At 40.8% G+C, this 17,161-nt stretch overlaps 2 protein-coding genes across 3 annotated transcripts; both read right to left on the bottom strand.

Annotated features, from left to right (window-relative positions):
- Positions 1–193: 193 nt before the first annotated feature.
- On the bottom strand, positions 194–11,215 carry LOC119894990 (zinc finger Y-chromosomal protein 1). 2 transcript variants are annotated; one of them, XM_038707731.1, is made up of 8 exons: positions 10,805–11,215; positions 8,381–8,477; positions 7,754–8,068; positions 6,131–6,280; positions 5,387–5,515; positions 5,160–5,294; positions 4,871–5,014; positions 194–3,129 (listed from the first exon to the last, which is right to left on the bottom strand). In XM_038707731.1, the coding sequence occupies exons 2-8, from the start codon at positions 8,445–8,447 to the stop codon at positions 1,829–1,831; spliced, it is 2,241 nt and encodes a 746-aa protein (XP_038563659.1). In that variant the 5' UTR covers positions 8,448–8,477; positions 10,805–11,215; the 3' UTR covers positions 194–1,828. The 2 variants fall into 2 exon arrangements, with proteins under 2 accessions (XP_038563659.1, XP_038563660.1); XM_038707732.1 differs by lacking the exon at positions 5,160–5,294 and having other exon boundaries at positions 10,805–11,213.
- Positions 11,216–12,356: 1,141 nt separating this feature from the next.
- On the bottom strand, positions 12,357–13,690 carry LOC119894991 (diamine acetyltransferase 1-like). Its single transcript, XM_038707733.1, has 6 exons — positions 13,454–13,690; positions 13,279–13,330; positions 13,087–13,167; positions 12,886–12,987; positions 12,730–12,770; positions 12,357–12,624 (listed from the first exon to the last, which is right to left on the bottom strand). Exons 1-6 carry the CDS (start codon positions 13,517–13,519, stop codon positions 12,457–12,459), a joined length of 510 nt encoding a protein of 169 aa, XP_038563661.1. The 5' UTR covers positions 13,520–13,690; the 3' UTR covers positions 12,357–12,456.
- Between the last annotated feature and the right edge of the window lie 3,471 nt (positions 13,691–17,161).

The raw sequence follows: 17,161 nt of genomic DNA, 5'->3' as shown, positions 1-17,161 counted from the left end.
ATAACACTGAAAGTAAACATTGTTTACAAGAAAACCCTACAGGGTACCTTTAAACTCAGATTTAATAGGTGGTCAAAGAAACTTTCCCCCTTCAGCAGATGAGAACAACCTGCTGATGTCAAACTGCACATACAAACATCCAAGTAAAGTAACAATAAGCAGAACAACGTGGGCAAATAAAAAGACAAACTGCTAAAATACTTTGCTTTTATTACCTTTTTTAACAAATACGCTGAAGTACATCCATAACAACACAGTTCAGATTTCCTTTTTAAGAAGTGTTTACATCTACTCGCTTTGTACAGATTTGTATACAAAACAATAATTTACGTCCCATAGAAGTCTAGTTACACTTAGCTATACAACAACGTGTAAATGAAATAAATATAAAAACAGAAATAATCACAGGTGATAACAAAACTGTAAAAAGCCATAGTACAAGTACGCCACCAGCACCTGTCTTCTGAAGTTGCATCTAAAAAGATATACGTTTTCCCTTTCAACTGGCAAAAGTACATCTGTGTAGGTGAAAACAAAGTTCAGTCCATAGTTTTATAACAGCAGTACCAGATATACTGTATGACTCCAATTTAGACAGTTATATTGGTACACTGATGTGAATTTTTTTTTTTAACCCAGCCTAATAATCGGTATCATACTGGCGCTTGTAGATTTTGCTTTTTCTATGATTTAACAGATAAACATGTCAATTCATATGAAAAACAACTTTGTTCATAGAAAAACAAACCATCTGTACAAACAGCTCGTCATCAGTAATAATGTTGAAATGATACATTTTCCTCATCACTAAACTCTTTTCTCCAAATTAATGGGATTTCACTCCCCAGGTAGCATTTTATGGACTACAAATACTGTTAGCCGGGGCTTCATCTCTACTGCTTTGGACACTAGTTCTGAACAACTCACAGTACACTCACTGACTCGAAACTGAAACATCAGACAGGTATGTGATAATCAAGTGACGGGGTAATGATCGCATTGTGATATAGGTGCATATGTGAACTTTTATTCACTACCATAACACATACACTATTTCACTGTGTATTTTGTGTTCATTTCATGATTGTAGAGCCCTGTGTTCAAAGCTAAGGATGATCGTTTCTTTTCCTCCGGGTGCTGTGCACAGCCAGCCTTGTGTTTTTGTCAACACAACAGCAAGCACTATGTTACAGAGTGGTGGGGTCAGAGCACCAGGAAGCACAACAGATGGTTTGTTTATCTTTCACACTATCTTTCTCACTCTCTCTCTTTCTCTCTCACACACACACACACACACACACACGACTTCATGACTGCATTCATCTCATGATTTCCACCGAGATGGGAAGTGCTACTGGGAACAGGTTGCTAATCCATACTGCTGTGTTTAGTACATTAACAAAATGACGCAAACGTTTTGCAAAAATCACACTTCAGTTTTGAGACAAATAATTAGGACCACTGTGATTGACAACTGATTGCGGCCTGCAAAATTAAAAATGTATATCTACAAAGAGACATCTGCACAATCTGCCATGCACACTGTCACCAGCAAGGGACATGCAGTTAAAAGTGCAAGTCTACAGAGGGGTACTGTTGCTAACTCTGACAGAGCATTAACGTTATGTACACGTGTATACATTTCTGAACAAACATTAGGCTGAGGATCAAAAAAAAGGGCTAAACAACAGAACGGACCAAGTGCAGCACGCACACACGCCACACTATTTCAGTGTAAATGGTGCTGTGCTGAGGGTGCAGTGATTGGGGTGTGATGGTTTCTTCAACATTGTTCTTTGTTGTGGCACAGTATTTGGCTCTGTCAGAGTCACTCTGCCTGCACCACGTCTTTGTGGTGGCGCATGATATGCTGGTTCTTCTCCGAGGGGCGTCGGAAGCCTTTCGAACAGATCTCGCAGCGGTGCGGATAGTCTTTTGTGTGAATGGAAATCACGTGGCGCTTGAAACCCGAAGCGTCCCCGGTGCTGTAGTCGCAGTACTGGCACTGGTAAATTCTCCTTTCTTTTTGTCCTTTGCCAATAACTACAGTCACACTGCTGGCCAAGCTGGCTGCGCTGACTCTGCCGGGTGGGCCAGAGCTGCTGGACCCACTAGGCGCAGACTTTTTAGGCGTCACAACAGGAGTGTGTGTCTCTGTCCTCTTAGCCTCACTCTTTTCAGGAGGGGCCTGTTGCTCCTTTGTGTGGACAGACAAGATATGACGACTGAGAACAAAGGGGTCTGCAATTTTGAAGTTGCAGTGCCGGCACTGATGGAGTTTCTTGGTGCGGTGGGAGACCGAGTGCTTCTTTAGTTCAGACGGCCGGTGGAAGCCTTTACCACAGATGGCACATTTGTGTGGGTAGTCCTTGGTGTGAACAGATATGATATGGCGTTTCAGGTCACTGGAGTTGGAACTTTTGTGATCACAGTGGGCACAATGGTGGGTCTTGTTCTCCTCGTGTGTTAGTCCGTGCTGGATTAACTCCTCCTCCTCTGCAAAGGTCTGGAAACAGCGCTCACATTTGTATGGCATCTCTTTACTATGCTTAGTCTTGATGTGGGTCTTGAGATTAGAGGAATCGGCCGACTTGTAGTCACAGTACAGGCAGGAGTAAGGCTTCTCGCCCGTGTGCGTGCGCATGTGTTTTTTCAACTCTGAAGGGTGTCGAAAGCCTTTTCCACATTCCACACAGATGTGAGGGAAGCTTTTACTGTGAACAGCCAACAAGTGCCGATTGAGAAGTCCTTGCTCTGCAGTTTCATAGTCACAGAACTTGCATTTATGCATCTTGGTGGGCGTTGGAGGCGGCTGGCTCTTAGGCTCTCGGTGGTGGTGCTGCAGTCTGTGAGAGAACAGCGCCGCCTGCTGGTGGAACTCCTTGCCACATATTTCACACTCAAAAGAGGCCTTGCTGCTCAGAGCGTGCACCTCCATGTGGTTGTGGAGGCTGGCTTTCTTGTTGGTGGTGAAGTCACAATCTGTACATTGGTACTTTTTCCTCGTCAGAACATCCTGGTGATTATTCTTGGTGTGGCGTTTCAGGAAGCCTCGTGACTTGAACTTTTTACCACAAAGCATGCAGGGGTAAACTGTCAGAGGCTGACCATATGGACCAATGATGATGGCTGGAGACAAAAATGACAAGAGGGAGACGGAAATGACTACATTGCCACAATCTTGCAAACCTTTGATCATATGAGCTTCCACTTGTTTAAAATAATAACCAATAACCTTTTTTTAAATAAGGTAATAGACAGCATATATTTTTTACCAACAACAATCCCAATAAAAACAATTGATAACAAAAACAGGTATGGCCTTGAATTTAATGTAGGGAAAAAATATATCAATAATTAATATAAGCAGCCACACATCAGTGCACACATGATCAATCCTTGGTCCTTGTAATGCAACAGTAAGGTTAAAAGTGCTCTGTGACATACTGAGCAGACAACACAAGTGTAGAGTAAAAGATATAGATGTAAAATATATGTAAAAAGTAAAAGAAGAACTAGGAAGATTTTGTGAGTGCAGCAGCATGACCATTTAGAGGTCCTCAGTCTGAGAAGCAGAACAAATGGCTTTTTCTTAAGTAGTAGGGGGAAAAAAAGGTTTTGTAGAAGTTTTCCCAAGACCCGTATTTGTGGTTTGCTTTATCAAAGGTCTTTCATGAGTTCTAACAGGTAAGAGTTCTCTTTTTGCTTCACCTACACTGGATGTTTTGTTATGAATGAGGACAAAATCTTGTTGAAGGCCAACATCCAGGCTGCTGCAACTGTCAGAGAGGAATGCACAATAAGCCTTGTGCAAAGGATACAAGTGACAGCAGCACAGGGAGCTGGACTGAATCAGGAGAACATGCTGTGCTGATACATTGTGGATTACATTTTAGGGGTGTACAGAGAAGTTCAAAGCTTCGAATCTGACAAATCAATTTATTCAAAATGAGGATTTTGTTGCATGATTTTATTTTAGGGCAATGATCTTAGAAATATTCTTTAATCACTCTGGTCTCTGATCATGTGTGTTGTGCATTGGTTATTGTTTATATTTAAAGCCTTCTATTTATTGTGCAGCATTATGTATGTAAGGGTCTACCACGCATGCGTAGCAGAAGTATAACTGGGGGGGAAAAAATCTAAACCTTACTTTGGGGCAAAGTCTTCAAACATTTTAAGCGTTTATCAGATTTTATTAATGATTCTATCCATGCTGTTTTTATGTCCCGGTGACCAGTGAAAGTGCAGTTACGGCTCTCTCCACATTCATTTAGATAGGGGCCTGGTCTTGTTAGTCCATAATAACTGCCTGGAGGCATTGTCAGGATGGCTGCCAACTGGCGGGATTTGCTATCTATAAAGGACTTTGTTACTGCTCACCTCGCTTTTCCCTCAGACACTCCTACACCACTGTCTCTTTCTCTCTCCCTGTATGTTTGCTCTGTTGACTTTCTTCATCAGCAGTTTGTTTTATAAAGTCGCCCCAAAACACACAACTTGCCATTCGTGCTTGTAAAAAAATCCAACATGTCCGTGTCTTCTAACGTAACACCAGATAACATCTCTCTCTTTGTGCTTTTCTCAAAATTTCAGAATGGGTCACTGTAAATATACCTAAGGTGCGTTATCTGATGGGCTCTTCTGGTAAGCCTTTATATACCTCCGATCAAACTATAACTAATATCAGCTGATTACATGTCGGATCAGAGCACCCATAAAACCCAGTTGCAGCTTTGTTCCTTTATGAATCCTTTCTGCTACTGCTGAGCCCCGCACAGCTCCAGTGGAGGAGTTATGACCTGAAAGTCTTGAGAGAAAGAGCATTTACAGGCAACTTCCATATCCATTAACTTTGTGCTGCTCTTACCTGTCTGCACCTGGCGAGGCTCCGACCGCCTCCTGCTCTTGTTGCGTTGTCTGTTGATTTCGTCAACGCCGTCGGATTCATCGATGTGTAGCAGTGCGCTGGCTGCCCCGTTTCGGTTTTCACAACTCTCGCTATCCTCTGCACCTGTGAGATCAACAGTGTGTCTTTTACACAAAAAATTAACAAAACCAGCTTCTGTAAAGCTTAAGCCAAGACACTCAAGAGACGTGCTGGATGCACAGGCTTCCAGTGTTGTTTGTAAAGCAATTTAATAGACAGGGGTGCTGACCATAAGCAGCTGCCCAGGCCACAGGCATGAAGTCCTTGCTTAGAGACACGCTGTCATACGAGCGGTCGTGAGTTACTGGCTCTTCACCTCCTACCACCACCTCCATATAAACCTCATCAGTCACCTTGGACCCACCTGTAGATGAGCCCAACATGTACAAAACCAAAAAACTAGTGATGTTTAGTTTCATGACAGTTATCCCCGCGCGTTCGCTCTAAATGTCTCACCATGGTTTCCTTGATTGTGATGAGAATCTCCGACAGACATGTAAACCATCTTCTCTCTGAGCGTTTGGCCTGAAGACTCTGTTAACGCCACACTCTCAGTGTCTCCATCGCTGATGTCAACTGATTCTCCTGCAGAATAAAAACACCTTTAAATCCTCCAATTTTTGGCAAATGTGCCACAAATTATTTGTCATCCTGTGGGAAACTAAGCCCTCTGAAGGAGTGCACTAATTTAGATTTAAGACGTTTTTAAACACCTTATAGAATGCAATGCAACACTTGTTTCACAGTTGTAATCGGTGAAAGTATGCTGGAAAACCAGTGGGGTTGATATGGTCTAAAAAAATGTATTGCACCCCTTTTTTTCCAGTATGTCCCAGCAGTACATAGCAATAAGTCGTAATGATATCCAGTTAAATAAATGTAACTTGGACCCGGATAAGCTGCATAAAAATGGTTGAACTAATTAAAAATTATTAATAAATTTAGGTTTTTGCTAAGATTATCATTTTCCCCATTATGAGACAATGAGTTTTGAAGTTAGCCAGCTAGCTTTAGTGACAGATTGTGCTACATGTCTGACGGCGCTGACTAAAACTCCACAAAAAGGGTTTGTGTGCACAATTCAATGTCGCAACAAGATCCCACATCTAATACGGAATGCTCTGGCAATCACTAGTACTTGGGCTATAATTGGACCCGTCATTGTTCCTAACAAAAGGCTGAAGCTTAACCGCTACTCACCCATGTCATCCTCCCCAGAATCAGCCTTGAAGATGTACACCTTTATCACCTCCTGCCCATCCTCATCCTTCTCCACTTCCTGGTCCTCCACAGCTCCCTCCACTGTTACCTCCGTTCCATCCTCCGACACCATTTTACCGGCTTCGTCCACTAGAACGGAATCATATCACATTTTATTAGAGACACATGCAGCCACGAGCTGGTGACGGTTTAAACATGAATGCTTCATAACTCACCATTATTTATTCGTTTAGTAAAGATGCCGCTCTGATTTTAATTGTATCTTTTCAGTATTTTTATCTATTTATTATATGAAACTAATCAATAAAAGTTACCCAGTCAATTCTGAGATCTAGAACCATTAATTATCTTCAAAATAATCGGTTTATAAGTCGTTCTAGTTTATAATCCAAGTTTAAATTCCACCATATTAAACAGTCTTTTAAACGACCACCCCATAGCCTCTTATGTGGTTAGTAACCCTAATCAGTGACTAAAGAAAATCTCCAAGCACTCATAAAACATTGTGGTGCATGTCCACTAACACACTAAATTCAGATTAAATTCTATAACTAAATGTCAGTCAGTGCTGCATAATTGCTACAATTATTGCAGGATGAAAGCAAACTGGCTGCTTGGACTGATTATGTGGCCCTGTACCAGAGATTGTTCAAATCTGAAATGTGTTGCAGTCTATAACAGTTCACAAACTCAGTAGCTGAAATGTCAGCAATAGCCCGAGTCAGTATTTTGGACACAAGTTGTCACAAGTTTGTCTTCTTTAAAACCAACAAAAATCAATAGCACTTCTTCACTGAACAGAGATGTAGTTAGATAACAGACATTTACCTTCATTTTACATTGATGACTGCTGCCCTTGACAGATAAAGGAAAGCAGCTCCTGTATGAGCTGAACATTCAACAACTAAACCAGTTAAAATCACTATTTCACACTGTAAACTAGCCTATATCATTTTAAAACCACCACCAGTCACGCACTTTAAATTCTGTGAACACTTTACACCATTATCGACATCTTAGCATACAAGGCCCGACTTAATCTTGTCATTTCAAGTGTCTCATACTGAGATAAAAATCCAGAAAACACTCATTTACACTTAGCTACATAATATGCATCTCAGTTGGTCAGATCACAAATCTGATTCCACTTCGTCTTTGTTTTCCCCGGCTACATGAAATTCAGGGTCAGCCCTGGTAATGCGCCAGAAACTGCCAAAAACACCAGAATAAGGATAATGTCTGCACTTAGCAGTTTAGTTTGAACAATAGTTGAGCAAGCATTTCCTAACATCTATTCATAACTTAACACAAACACAGGAATGAATTGGTTAATTTCAGTGTAACTTTAGCTGCTCTTATCAGGACAGAGGAGACAGATCATGGATGTATTAAGGAAATCAGACAATGAGCTGCTATTTGCAACCCCCAAGGTAGTTTGAACAATTGTATTTCTGTGCTTTTTTATGCATTTATACTTTTTTGTGGATAAGATACAATCTGCATAAGACGCCTGAAGTTGTGTAAATAAGGTTTAAGTATACTTTCCAGAGGAAATATGGCACATTTAAACCCAATCTCAGCACAGCAGAGCAGTAAACTTACAGGATATCATAAGATAATCTCCGCAGCCATCTTGGTCGTCCTCCTGCTGCTCTGAGTCCAGCCCATCTTCAGGGATGTCTCCCATGGCAACACCTTCCTCCTCGCCCTCCAGAGCCATCACGCACGTTTCCACAGCGACATCTTCGTCTTCATCGCAGTGCACATACTCAGAAACCACATCCTCAACAGCATCCTGGATGACTAGCTCGTCTGGGGCAAACCTGTGAACTGCCATGCCTTCCCCCTCGCCTTCGGACACCAACACAGTCTCTTGAAGCTCCACAACAAATTCCTGCCCGCCAGCACCACCCTCATCTACAAGAAGCAGGATTATCCAGTTAAGCAGAAATCAGTCAATAGTAATGGTTTACTGTGTGTGGAAGTTTTAAATGGCACAGTTTTTAAATGTTACTGATTTCTTACCAACATCATGCAACTATAATAATATCAACAGCCATAATATAACATCTCCTTCAACACTTGACTTATGACGTTAAATTTATATGATGTGTTATCAGGCTAATCAAATATTCCTGTTTCTTGAAATACCCCAATGCTAGCACGTTTATCAGAGCTCACTCACACACACACACCCACAAACATACTTTGTGTACAATAACAAATTACCCGATCCGTGGAGTATTATTTTAGGCTCTTCAGAATGTATTGCAAGCCTGGTGACATCCTCATCCATTGTCCTCGCACTGCATTTGTTACTGGAGAGCTGAAAGCAAAAGACAGAAAGCTCAGATCTTTAGTGACCAAAACTTTCGGAGACAAAGCTAAACAGGAGAACTATGCAAATCCCTGCAATCTCCATGACTGATAAGTTATTCATTATCATACTGTTACTCACCAAAATAACAAATCTGTCCATCATTACATTCTCTGAGATTATTATTACGCATGTATGATCATATTTTTCAGTATGATGCTTATGTCGTATAAAAGGATTAATATACTGCAGGTCACCCAAGTGCATTTTCTCAGATTAATTGCATAATATACAATGATGTGTGTTGACAACGGTCATTTTCCTTGTGCTGTGTGTGCTAGAACTCTGAACCTCAAGCAACTGAATCTGCACCCACTCAAGCAAAAATCCTGTTTGTGTTCATGGTCATAATGTGACCTAAACAGTTTTATAACAGAAAACCAGATGATGCAGAGCGTCAAATGGGATTATAACACTGATTGTTAACCTTTATTTGTAATTTCTTTTCCAGATGTGCCCATCAAACGCCACAATGAGCTTGTCATCCTTTGCTTGTTGAAAAAAACAAAAACATGGTGCGAGTGTGCTGTTCATTCAACATTATGTGATTCACATGATGGAGAGACCACTGGCCTGATGTTACACAACTACTGCAGCCTGAATACTTATCGCTCCGTTATGTCATTTTGCCATAAACACTATTATGGATTGGTTTCAGTGGGTTTGAAATTCTAAATACTGAGTAAACTTCATATTTTCTACTAGAAACAGGGCTGGGCTTCAAACCTCCGTACTTTTTTGGAAGCAACCAACGTGTATTTAACTCACAGTACACCGAAAACTGTCAAGCACCTATTCAAAGTATTAATTGTTAATTTGTACAAAACTTATTCATTAAATCAGCAAAAGGATTAAACCTTTTCAAATAATATCCTGCCCCAATAAGATATTTACTTGTATAATAAACACAATATTACGATTTTATATTAATCTTAGTTTGTGCATTCTTGTAACCTGCTGCTGCAATTAATAAGTTTCTCTTTGGAGAGCTTAATTTGTTTTGACATTTTATTCACAAACGCATATTTACACACACACACACACACACACACACACACACACACACACTCCATAAGTTCACGTGCTATTTTTTTTAAACTGGCAACTTGAGTAAATTTAACGGAGGAAACAACTAGATAATCGATTAAATTATTATTAAGATGATAGATTTCTGCAGTGTTAGCTTGTGGCTGCGGCAGAAGACAGCAAGTGTAATGACCGGTGGCATAATGACCACGACTGCATCCCCACTTCAAAATTAAAACAAACATTTCAGACCAATCGGCACTACCTTGGATGATGGAGATGAGATACTGTGCAACAACAACCCCCCACCCACACACAAACACTGATACACACAGGGGGATGCAGAGATGTAAACAGTGGTGTGGACGATGCAGCCGGGGTGCCATTTAATTTCCACCCAGTGTAACGTTACCATCCCCCACCTCCAGGTGGAAAACGATGACAACGGTGTGGAGATGTGGCGCACAACAAGGTGCATCACTGTGCTGAAAGATGCCGCTAATACATTAAAACCTGCCGTCGTACTAACTTAGCCACTCATTCAGCGTGAACCCCGAAGACATGATTAACCATACCGTTAATGTCTTCGACTGACCACTGGAGTACGTTAGCACTGATTACACTCGCATTACAGTCCGACTGTCACGGCTAACACAGGCATTCAGAAACAGCCGACTGCACCAACAAACATGCACTAAGATAAAACTACAAAATAAAGAGGGGAGGTTGCGTTAGGTGTGCACTGGTGTGGCTTTCTAGTAGCCAGATAGCTGGAGGAGGCTCAACACACACTCATTTTCTACAACCGATTTTCATCACACCAGCGTCCGCCATTTTGTTAGCTTGGTGTCTGGACGAATGCTAATTTTAACATTTATTGAAAATACCCTTCTGCGATGAGAAAATGCTTATCGCGCTTCTGTTGAAGGCTATAATGTTGCTGTATAGTGAATGATACAGTAAATTACAAATTACAAGTTAGCCAGCGACGACTGGCGAATACAAAAACCCCGCTCCTTTCAGCAGGCTAGCTAGCTAACCGGATAGGCCTGAATTAACGTTAACAGTTACGGCCTCTATAGAGGCCTGGGCCTGAGAAGAAAAGGCCCAACCCTTTTGCGGCCTCTCGGTGAGAATAAAGAAATTAATTAAAATACCACATGCACGCAAAAACAAAGACACACGGACACGCACAAATGCAAACATAGCTCTGCAAACGGGCGCCCCAAGAGCGAAAATGACCCGCGTACCAGATGTATGCTGCAGGGATGGCCTCTGTCCGCTCCTCGGCTTCCCAGGCCGCCTGGTTCCCCCAGACTCGGGCAGGATTCAGTCGGGAATTTTGTGTTATTTGGGCGGGCCGGAGAGGAGCAGAGAAGGAGGGGTTAGGGGTTGTTTCTGGATATCTGGTGAAAGCAAAGCAGGACTTCTGGAGCCAGATCTTGTCATGCTACAGCCCCCCGCTCCTCCAGCTCCGAGGCCGCCGTCAGCACGACACGTCACAGCCCGAGAGCAGCAGGAAAATGCGGAAGGGTTGTGGTGGAAATCACACCGGCAGGCACCAAACAGGCCATAATCTGAGGACCGCTGTGCAGACGGGTTATGTGAAAACGTGCAGTGTGGTGTTCATTTTAATTAGTGTGTGCCCCGAGGTTGGCGAGCCTAGTAATGGGCTGACGACTGCTTCACTTCGCCAAACAAGCAGACACCTACGAGGCAGTGAGGTGGACAATAAAATGTGATTAAACCATGACCTGAAGGCGGAGAGCATCCGACATTTAAACAAACCGCTGACTAGTTTCCAGCGAAACACCCTAACACTGGATCAGTTTCACTCTTGAGTGTATGAACCCAATTGTTTCCTCACAACAACCTCAGCTCCTTTGGCTTAGTTTAAGTTTGCCAGATTTGCTGCTGGTCAAAAATAAGAAATGACTTTTGAATTTTTTAAGTTAATTACTAAATGTAGTGAGACAGTAGTGTTTGGACACCATTCTTTTTGATGTAGGCAGAAGTATAAGTTAGAAAATATCCCACATTTACCCATCAACTGTATTTGAAATACAATTTTTTAATACATTTTACTTTTTGTACAAATTTGATGAACTTGTACTTCGCTTGAGTATTTCCATTCTACATTTCAGAGGGAAACTACATGTTTCTGACTGTTTACAACTTAGTTATTACCTGAAACGCGATTATGAGTCTTTAACACACAATACATTTGTTACTTAAAACTAGAATTTTTACTGGAACTAAAAATTCTACTTATTTGACTTATGATACTTTTAATTGGCTACATTTTGGTGATCATATTTCTTTCCTTTACCATAAGCAGTGTTTTTTATTACAGGACTTTTATTTGTAATGGATAATATTTTACGCGACTTTTCCTTAATTAAAGGATCTGAAAACTTCCACCACTGATTCTAAGCTTCTGTCTCACAAACATTGTCTTTTAACTTTGTATTTGTAATAATACACCTAAATGTTTTCTCCTGTATGACCTTTAAATCAGAGGTTATTTCAAACTGTGTGGATTTATTGCAATGGCAGTAAAAAACAACAATAAACAAACACTCCTTCTGCAAATAATTATTCAAGTGTACTCAACCTGGGGGTCAGGGCCCAACAAAGGGTCATAATTTACCTTTACAGGCCTCCAAAAATATTCAAATGAAACATTATCAGCCAGCAGTACAATTAGCATTGATATTCCCAAACCTCAGTGTTCATTCACTAATCAGTAGAGGTCTTTCTAAATGTAACTGAAATTAGCAGTGTTTATTATCAAAGGTAAAAGTTGATTTTTAAATGTGTTTATTAAAACTGTGTCAAATCACTGATCAAACAAAACATGATTATTGTTATCACCAACAGGCAGTACAAGTGACAGTAAACTCTATTTGGCAGTCATTTTCAGTAGATCCCTCTTTTCAATCTCAAAAAGACGCCAGCCCTCCTCAGAGGAGAGATCAGCTGCTCCTCTCCGCTTGTAGAACTCAATAGACTTTGTGTTGTTTTCTGCTACAATGAAGTGCATGCTGCTACAGCGAGTCTTCACTGCAGTCTGGGGAAAGAAAAAACAAAACATTACACACAAGGACATATTAAGTATAGAATATAGTTGAAATTAAGTTTAATGTGTCACCAAAGGAGCTTCATGATCATATACCTCACTCAGAACCTTCAGGATTTTTGAACCAATGCCAAGACCTGGTGAAAGATAAATGTACACAGTTCAGTTAAAACTGATCTTTAATTGCCCTTCAAAACTGTAACTCATTAACCTTTACCACCATTATATAACAGTACTTCTTAACAGCCTTACCACGAAATTCCTGCATGACGAAGAAGTCCTCCAAGTATAGAAGCTTTCCAATCCAAGGGTCATATGTGAAGTAATACATGGCAAAGGCAACCACAGTGTATCCTAGAAGAAAGCGCCACGAATCAAGGGTTGAATTGAAAGTTTAAGCCTATATTTGTTAAGAAATATGACTCTTAAATTGTGTTGGAGGCATGTTTTTACCTTCTGAGCTCTGCTCTTTTGGGACCTCAGCAACTAAGCAGTGGTAGAATGGATGATCCCCAAAGCCGTCTTCAAGTAGCTCTACAAGTGGGAGATTGATTTTGTAAGACCGGAATTTTTTTTTTGACAGTCCAGGTAAATACTGCATATGTTTAAAATTGTATGCTTTTAGTTCAACATAAACTAAAGCACCTTTCTCTGTCAGCATGACCTTCTCCTCCATCTCTTCAAATTTAGCAAGTTCCTAAAAGGAAACAAGAAACTTTAACTGGAACTACAATTAATCAACATAGATAATAAGATTTCTATCAAATGGCCCAAATATTCTGTTGGTTGTTAAAATATGAGGCGTTAACATTTGGCTTACCTTTATGAGTCGCAGGATATCAGACACATCGTTGGGTTCAGCTTTCCGTAATTTAAAACTGTCCATTTTCTCTTTTTCCCTTTGCTTACTAGTCCTCTGAATGTGAATAAAAGCAAAATTAGTTTCTTCATCCGCTCCTCAGGAGTTCACCCCCGGGCATTGAATTTATAAAACCAGAGTGTAGAGGAATGCATTGGGTGCGTCGCACAGACTGAAACAGCAGCTTCAGTGACTTCCCTTTATAGATCCCTAGAGGAGGAGGACTTGCTCAGTAATTCATTTATGGTCAAGCAGCCCTTTACGTCATGTTTCTTGTTTTTCACTGTAGCCTACTTCTTTCGTTCTGTCATTTAAAAGGTAAATATTAACCAGATCTGGAAAACATGTGTACATTATGTCTGAAGGGCTGAGTAAAGAAGAATGTGACAATGAGTGCAAACACAGAGTAGGTCACATTTGCTTCTGCTCTGCAAACATTAACACACAGACAGTCGAACAATCATTTCTACCTCCAATAAAAAGTAAAAAAGGAAAATGAGTTGGGAAAGTTTAGGTTATTAATAGCCAGGAATAAGCAGGTGAAAGATTAACTCTTTAAGTGGTGGACTAGAGACAAGGCTGTGATGTGTTCACATCTTTTAGATAGATAGCTAGATAGATAGAACTTTATTGATCCCGAGGGAAAGTGCAGTGTTGCAGCAGTAAAATTGACACATTACAAAAATGTACAGACCAGACATATTCACACAACTTACATATTGTGCAAAATTTACGTACGTAAATATTTACAACGTATATTTACAAAACTGAGATGTATACACAAGTGCAACTGTGCACATATTCAGGATGCATCACTTGCATTAACTGTAGTGAAATGTCATTCACATGTCTTTCAGTCTCCTCTCCCTGCACAGAGGAGAGTTGTTGTGTATTTTAATGGCAGTGGGTAGGAATGACTTTCTGTAATGAGTCTCCAGCTGAATGCACTCTGCTGCCCGACCAGCAGGGTGTGCAGTGGATGTGAAGTGTTGTCCATGATGTTAAACCGTTTGTGTAGCATTCTTCTCTCCATAACCATCTCCAGGGTCTCCAGAGCAGACCCCAGCACAGAGACAGCCTTCTTTATTAGCTTGTTCAATCTCTTGCTGTCACTGGCTCTGATGCTGCTGCCCCAGCAGATGGCTGCAAAGAAAATTGCCCTTTTGACAACAGACTGATACAACATCCTGCTGGATACATTAAAGGACCTAAGCTTCCTCAAGAAGTAGAGTCTGCTCTGGCCCTTCTTGAAGACAGCCTCAGAGTTGTATTTACAGTCCAGTCTTTTGTCAAGGTGTACACCCAGGTATTTGAAGTTCTCCACCATCTCTACCTCCTCTCCCAGATGGTGAATGTTGTTCAGTGTTGTTGTCCTGGTCCTCCTAAAGTCCACCGCCTTCTTCTTTGTCTTTGTCATGTGTAGACGGAGGTGGTTGCTCCCACACCTCTACACAAAGCGGTCAACCAGATCCCTGTACTCCACAGCTGATGGAGAGCATCTTTAAGTCATTGATGATGATGATCATATTCTGTCATCTGGCGACAGTCATAAACACACTTACCCTTCACTGTTTGATCTGCTCAAAGGACAGCATAACTTTTAGGGACACAAAATAGAGTTGGTGTCTAGTTTTCAGTCTCTGTCTTGTATGCTAATGCCTTTGGTTGACTTGCTCAAGATAAATTTTCTGCATCTATGAACACAAACCACAAACCTTCCTAACAAACATGCATGTGTTTCAGTTGCAAAGGCCTAATAAGGCAATCTTATTATTTTCAAAAACAGCCATGCAAACTGGTCATGGGTAAAAAATGTAAGAGAGGTCTGTTTTAAGCTTACATGATGAGATAACATGCATTTGACTACTACAACAACAGATAGATATCAACATGCAAGGGCGTTATTTTGTGTTGAAAAGTGGTAGAGACATGACCTCATATTAGAGGTGTGACGATAGCTTACGAGATGTGGCGATGCACCATATTGCTGTCAAGATGTGACGATATTTTAACATTACATTATAGAAATCATCAATGCTGAAATATATTAGGCCTAGTTGGAGGTTCTTGGGGTCCTCCCCTATACAATTTCAAGCAAACATTTCATTTCCTGCATTCTGGTGAATTTCCTACATCACTTTATGGTGGAAGTGTTTTTATTTATGTAAAGGGAAATTCAGGTGGCAGGTGACAATTCCAAATATAAAAAATATTACAGACTATAAAGCAGTAAGGCTCTCATTCTGTGTTGCTTTCAGATAGGTTTCTCCTATAGATCAACTTTTCTCGTTTAACATCATCCCTGCTGGGTCCGCACACATGCAGGCATGATTTAGTCTTCCCTCTTGTTTTGTCATGTTCACAGGCAGAGAACGGAAAACTTGGCCAAAATGCAACTGTGTCAAGAAGTTGTTAGAGTTACTGACTGGTGCATGCACGTTTTTGTGTAATTTTCTAATTAGTAGCTTGTTTTATCTTGGCTACGTTAAATAAATAAATAACTAAGTTCAAATAAACCTTCCTCAAGGTGATGTGGACATGTCCCCAGCGACCCCAGTGTAAATGACACTGATGCCGACACGTTTTATCCTGTTGATGTTAGCTTCCATTACGACCTGAGGGCTGTTTTACAAAACCAAGATAGCGGATTAAGCCTGGATTTTCCAGATATTCTGGTTGAATTAAGCCATGACTTGTTTTCATGAAAGTAGTAGCACATAAGTTACCATGGTGATTTATTCTGTTCAGCTAGCCTGCTCTAGACCAGGCTAACAGCCAGGCTTGGTTAATCCTGGTGCCTTATCTGTTCAGTCAGCGGTCACGAAGATCATTTTCCTTAGCCTGCATTAAAATACTACATTTTGGCAATATGGTATATAGCACATAGTTTGTGGTTATTAGGTTTCATAATTTGAAAAGAAGACGCGTGCACCATACTTTACACACAGTGAGCAACAGCAAGGAGGTTTACGTGGAATAAAAAGTAACACGGGCATATTAATAAAACAGCGAACAAAAAGTGCGGCAGACAAGTGGACCGACTTAATGTGTAAGTTGCTAAAAATATCGCTGCTCTTAACCGTCATATATGACGTTACAAACATTTATTTGAATTACTTATAACTGGCTTGACAGTCCTGAGCCTGGTTTGGCCTTTGTGAAACTGATAAAGCCAGGATGCACTTATCACACTAGGTCAAGCCTAGCTTTTCCTGAGCTTATCCCTGAGTTAACTGAGCTTGAGATGGGAAACTCTGCGTTCCAGAACAGCTGATTAGAATTAGTTCAGTCAACTGAGTATGTTGAAACTGATGGAAGCGCTTTATTTACCCATTGCCATTCACCATGGCTAGTGGTAAATAAAGAGCAGAGCCTTCATTTTAATCGGGTGGCGCTATAAATATGAAAAGTTGCCACTGCGGACCATGATATTTATCTTAGAACGCATGAGTGAAGGAATACGTTAACAATATTACATTTTACTCAGTGTAGCTCATTCAGCATTGGAATTTCCCAAATGAATGATGAAGTGCTGGAATTCTCCTATAGCCCATTACATTGCATTTTAAATAGGTAGTCTATTTTTGAGCCTGTCCTACACAGAAAAACGGCCGTATGGGTTTTAGCCACACAACATTATGGTTCATGTTTCTGTTTATTGTGGCAGTG

This window comes from Micropterus salmoides, unplaced genomic scaffold, assembly GCF_014851395.1.
Source record: "Micropterus salmoides isolate LMB-PRFRI ecotype aquatic unplaced genomic scaffold, ASM1485139v1 Ms_hic_scaffold_9, whole genome shotgun sequence".
Taxonomy (NCBI): domain Eukaryota; kingdom Metazoa; phylum Chordata; class Actinopteri; order Centrarchiformes; family Centrarchidae; genus Micropterus; species Micropterus salmoides.
The sequence above is the reverse complement of the archived record's forward strand: the minus strand, read 5'-3'. Positions and strand labels throughout refer to the sequence as shown.

What these genes read in the sequence shown, in the direction of transcription:
- LOC119894990 (XM_038707731.1), bottom strand. Translation starts at nt 8,447, where the DNA reads ATGGATGAGGATGTCACCAGGCTTGCAATACATTCTGAAGAGCCTAAA. An exon ending in GGCCTGGGCAGCTGCTTATG is followed by an intron (nt 5,015 to 5,159) that starts GTCAGCACCCCT and finishes TTGATCTCACAG; the next exon opens with GTGCAGAGGATAGCGAGAGT. An exon ending in GCCTCGCCAGGTGCAGACAG is followed by an intron (nt 3,130 to 4,870) that starts GTAAGAGCAGCA and finishes TTTTGTCTCCAG; the next exon opens with CCATCATCATTGGTCCATAT.
- LOC119894991 (XM_038707733.1), bottom strand. Translation starts at nt 13,519, where the DNA reads ATGGACAGTTTTAAATTACGGAAAGCTGAACCCAACGATGTGTCTGAT. An exon ending in ATATCCTGCGACTCATAAAG is followed by an intron (nt 13,331 to 13,453) that starts GTAAGCCAAATG and finishes GTTTCCTTTTAG; the next exon opens with GAACTTGCTAAATTTGAAGA. An exon ending in CGTCATGCAGGAATTTCGTG is followed by an intron (nt 12,771 to 12,885) that starts GTAAGGCTGTTA and finishes ATCTTTCACCAG; the next exon opens with GTCTTGGCATTGGTTCAAAA.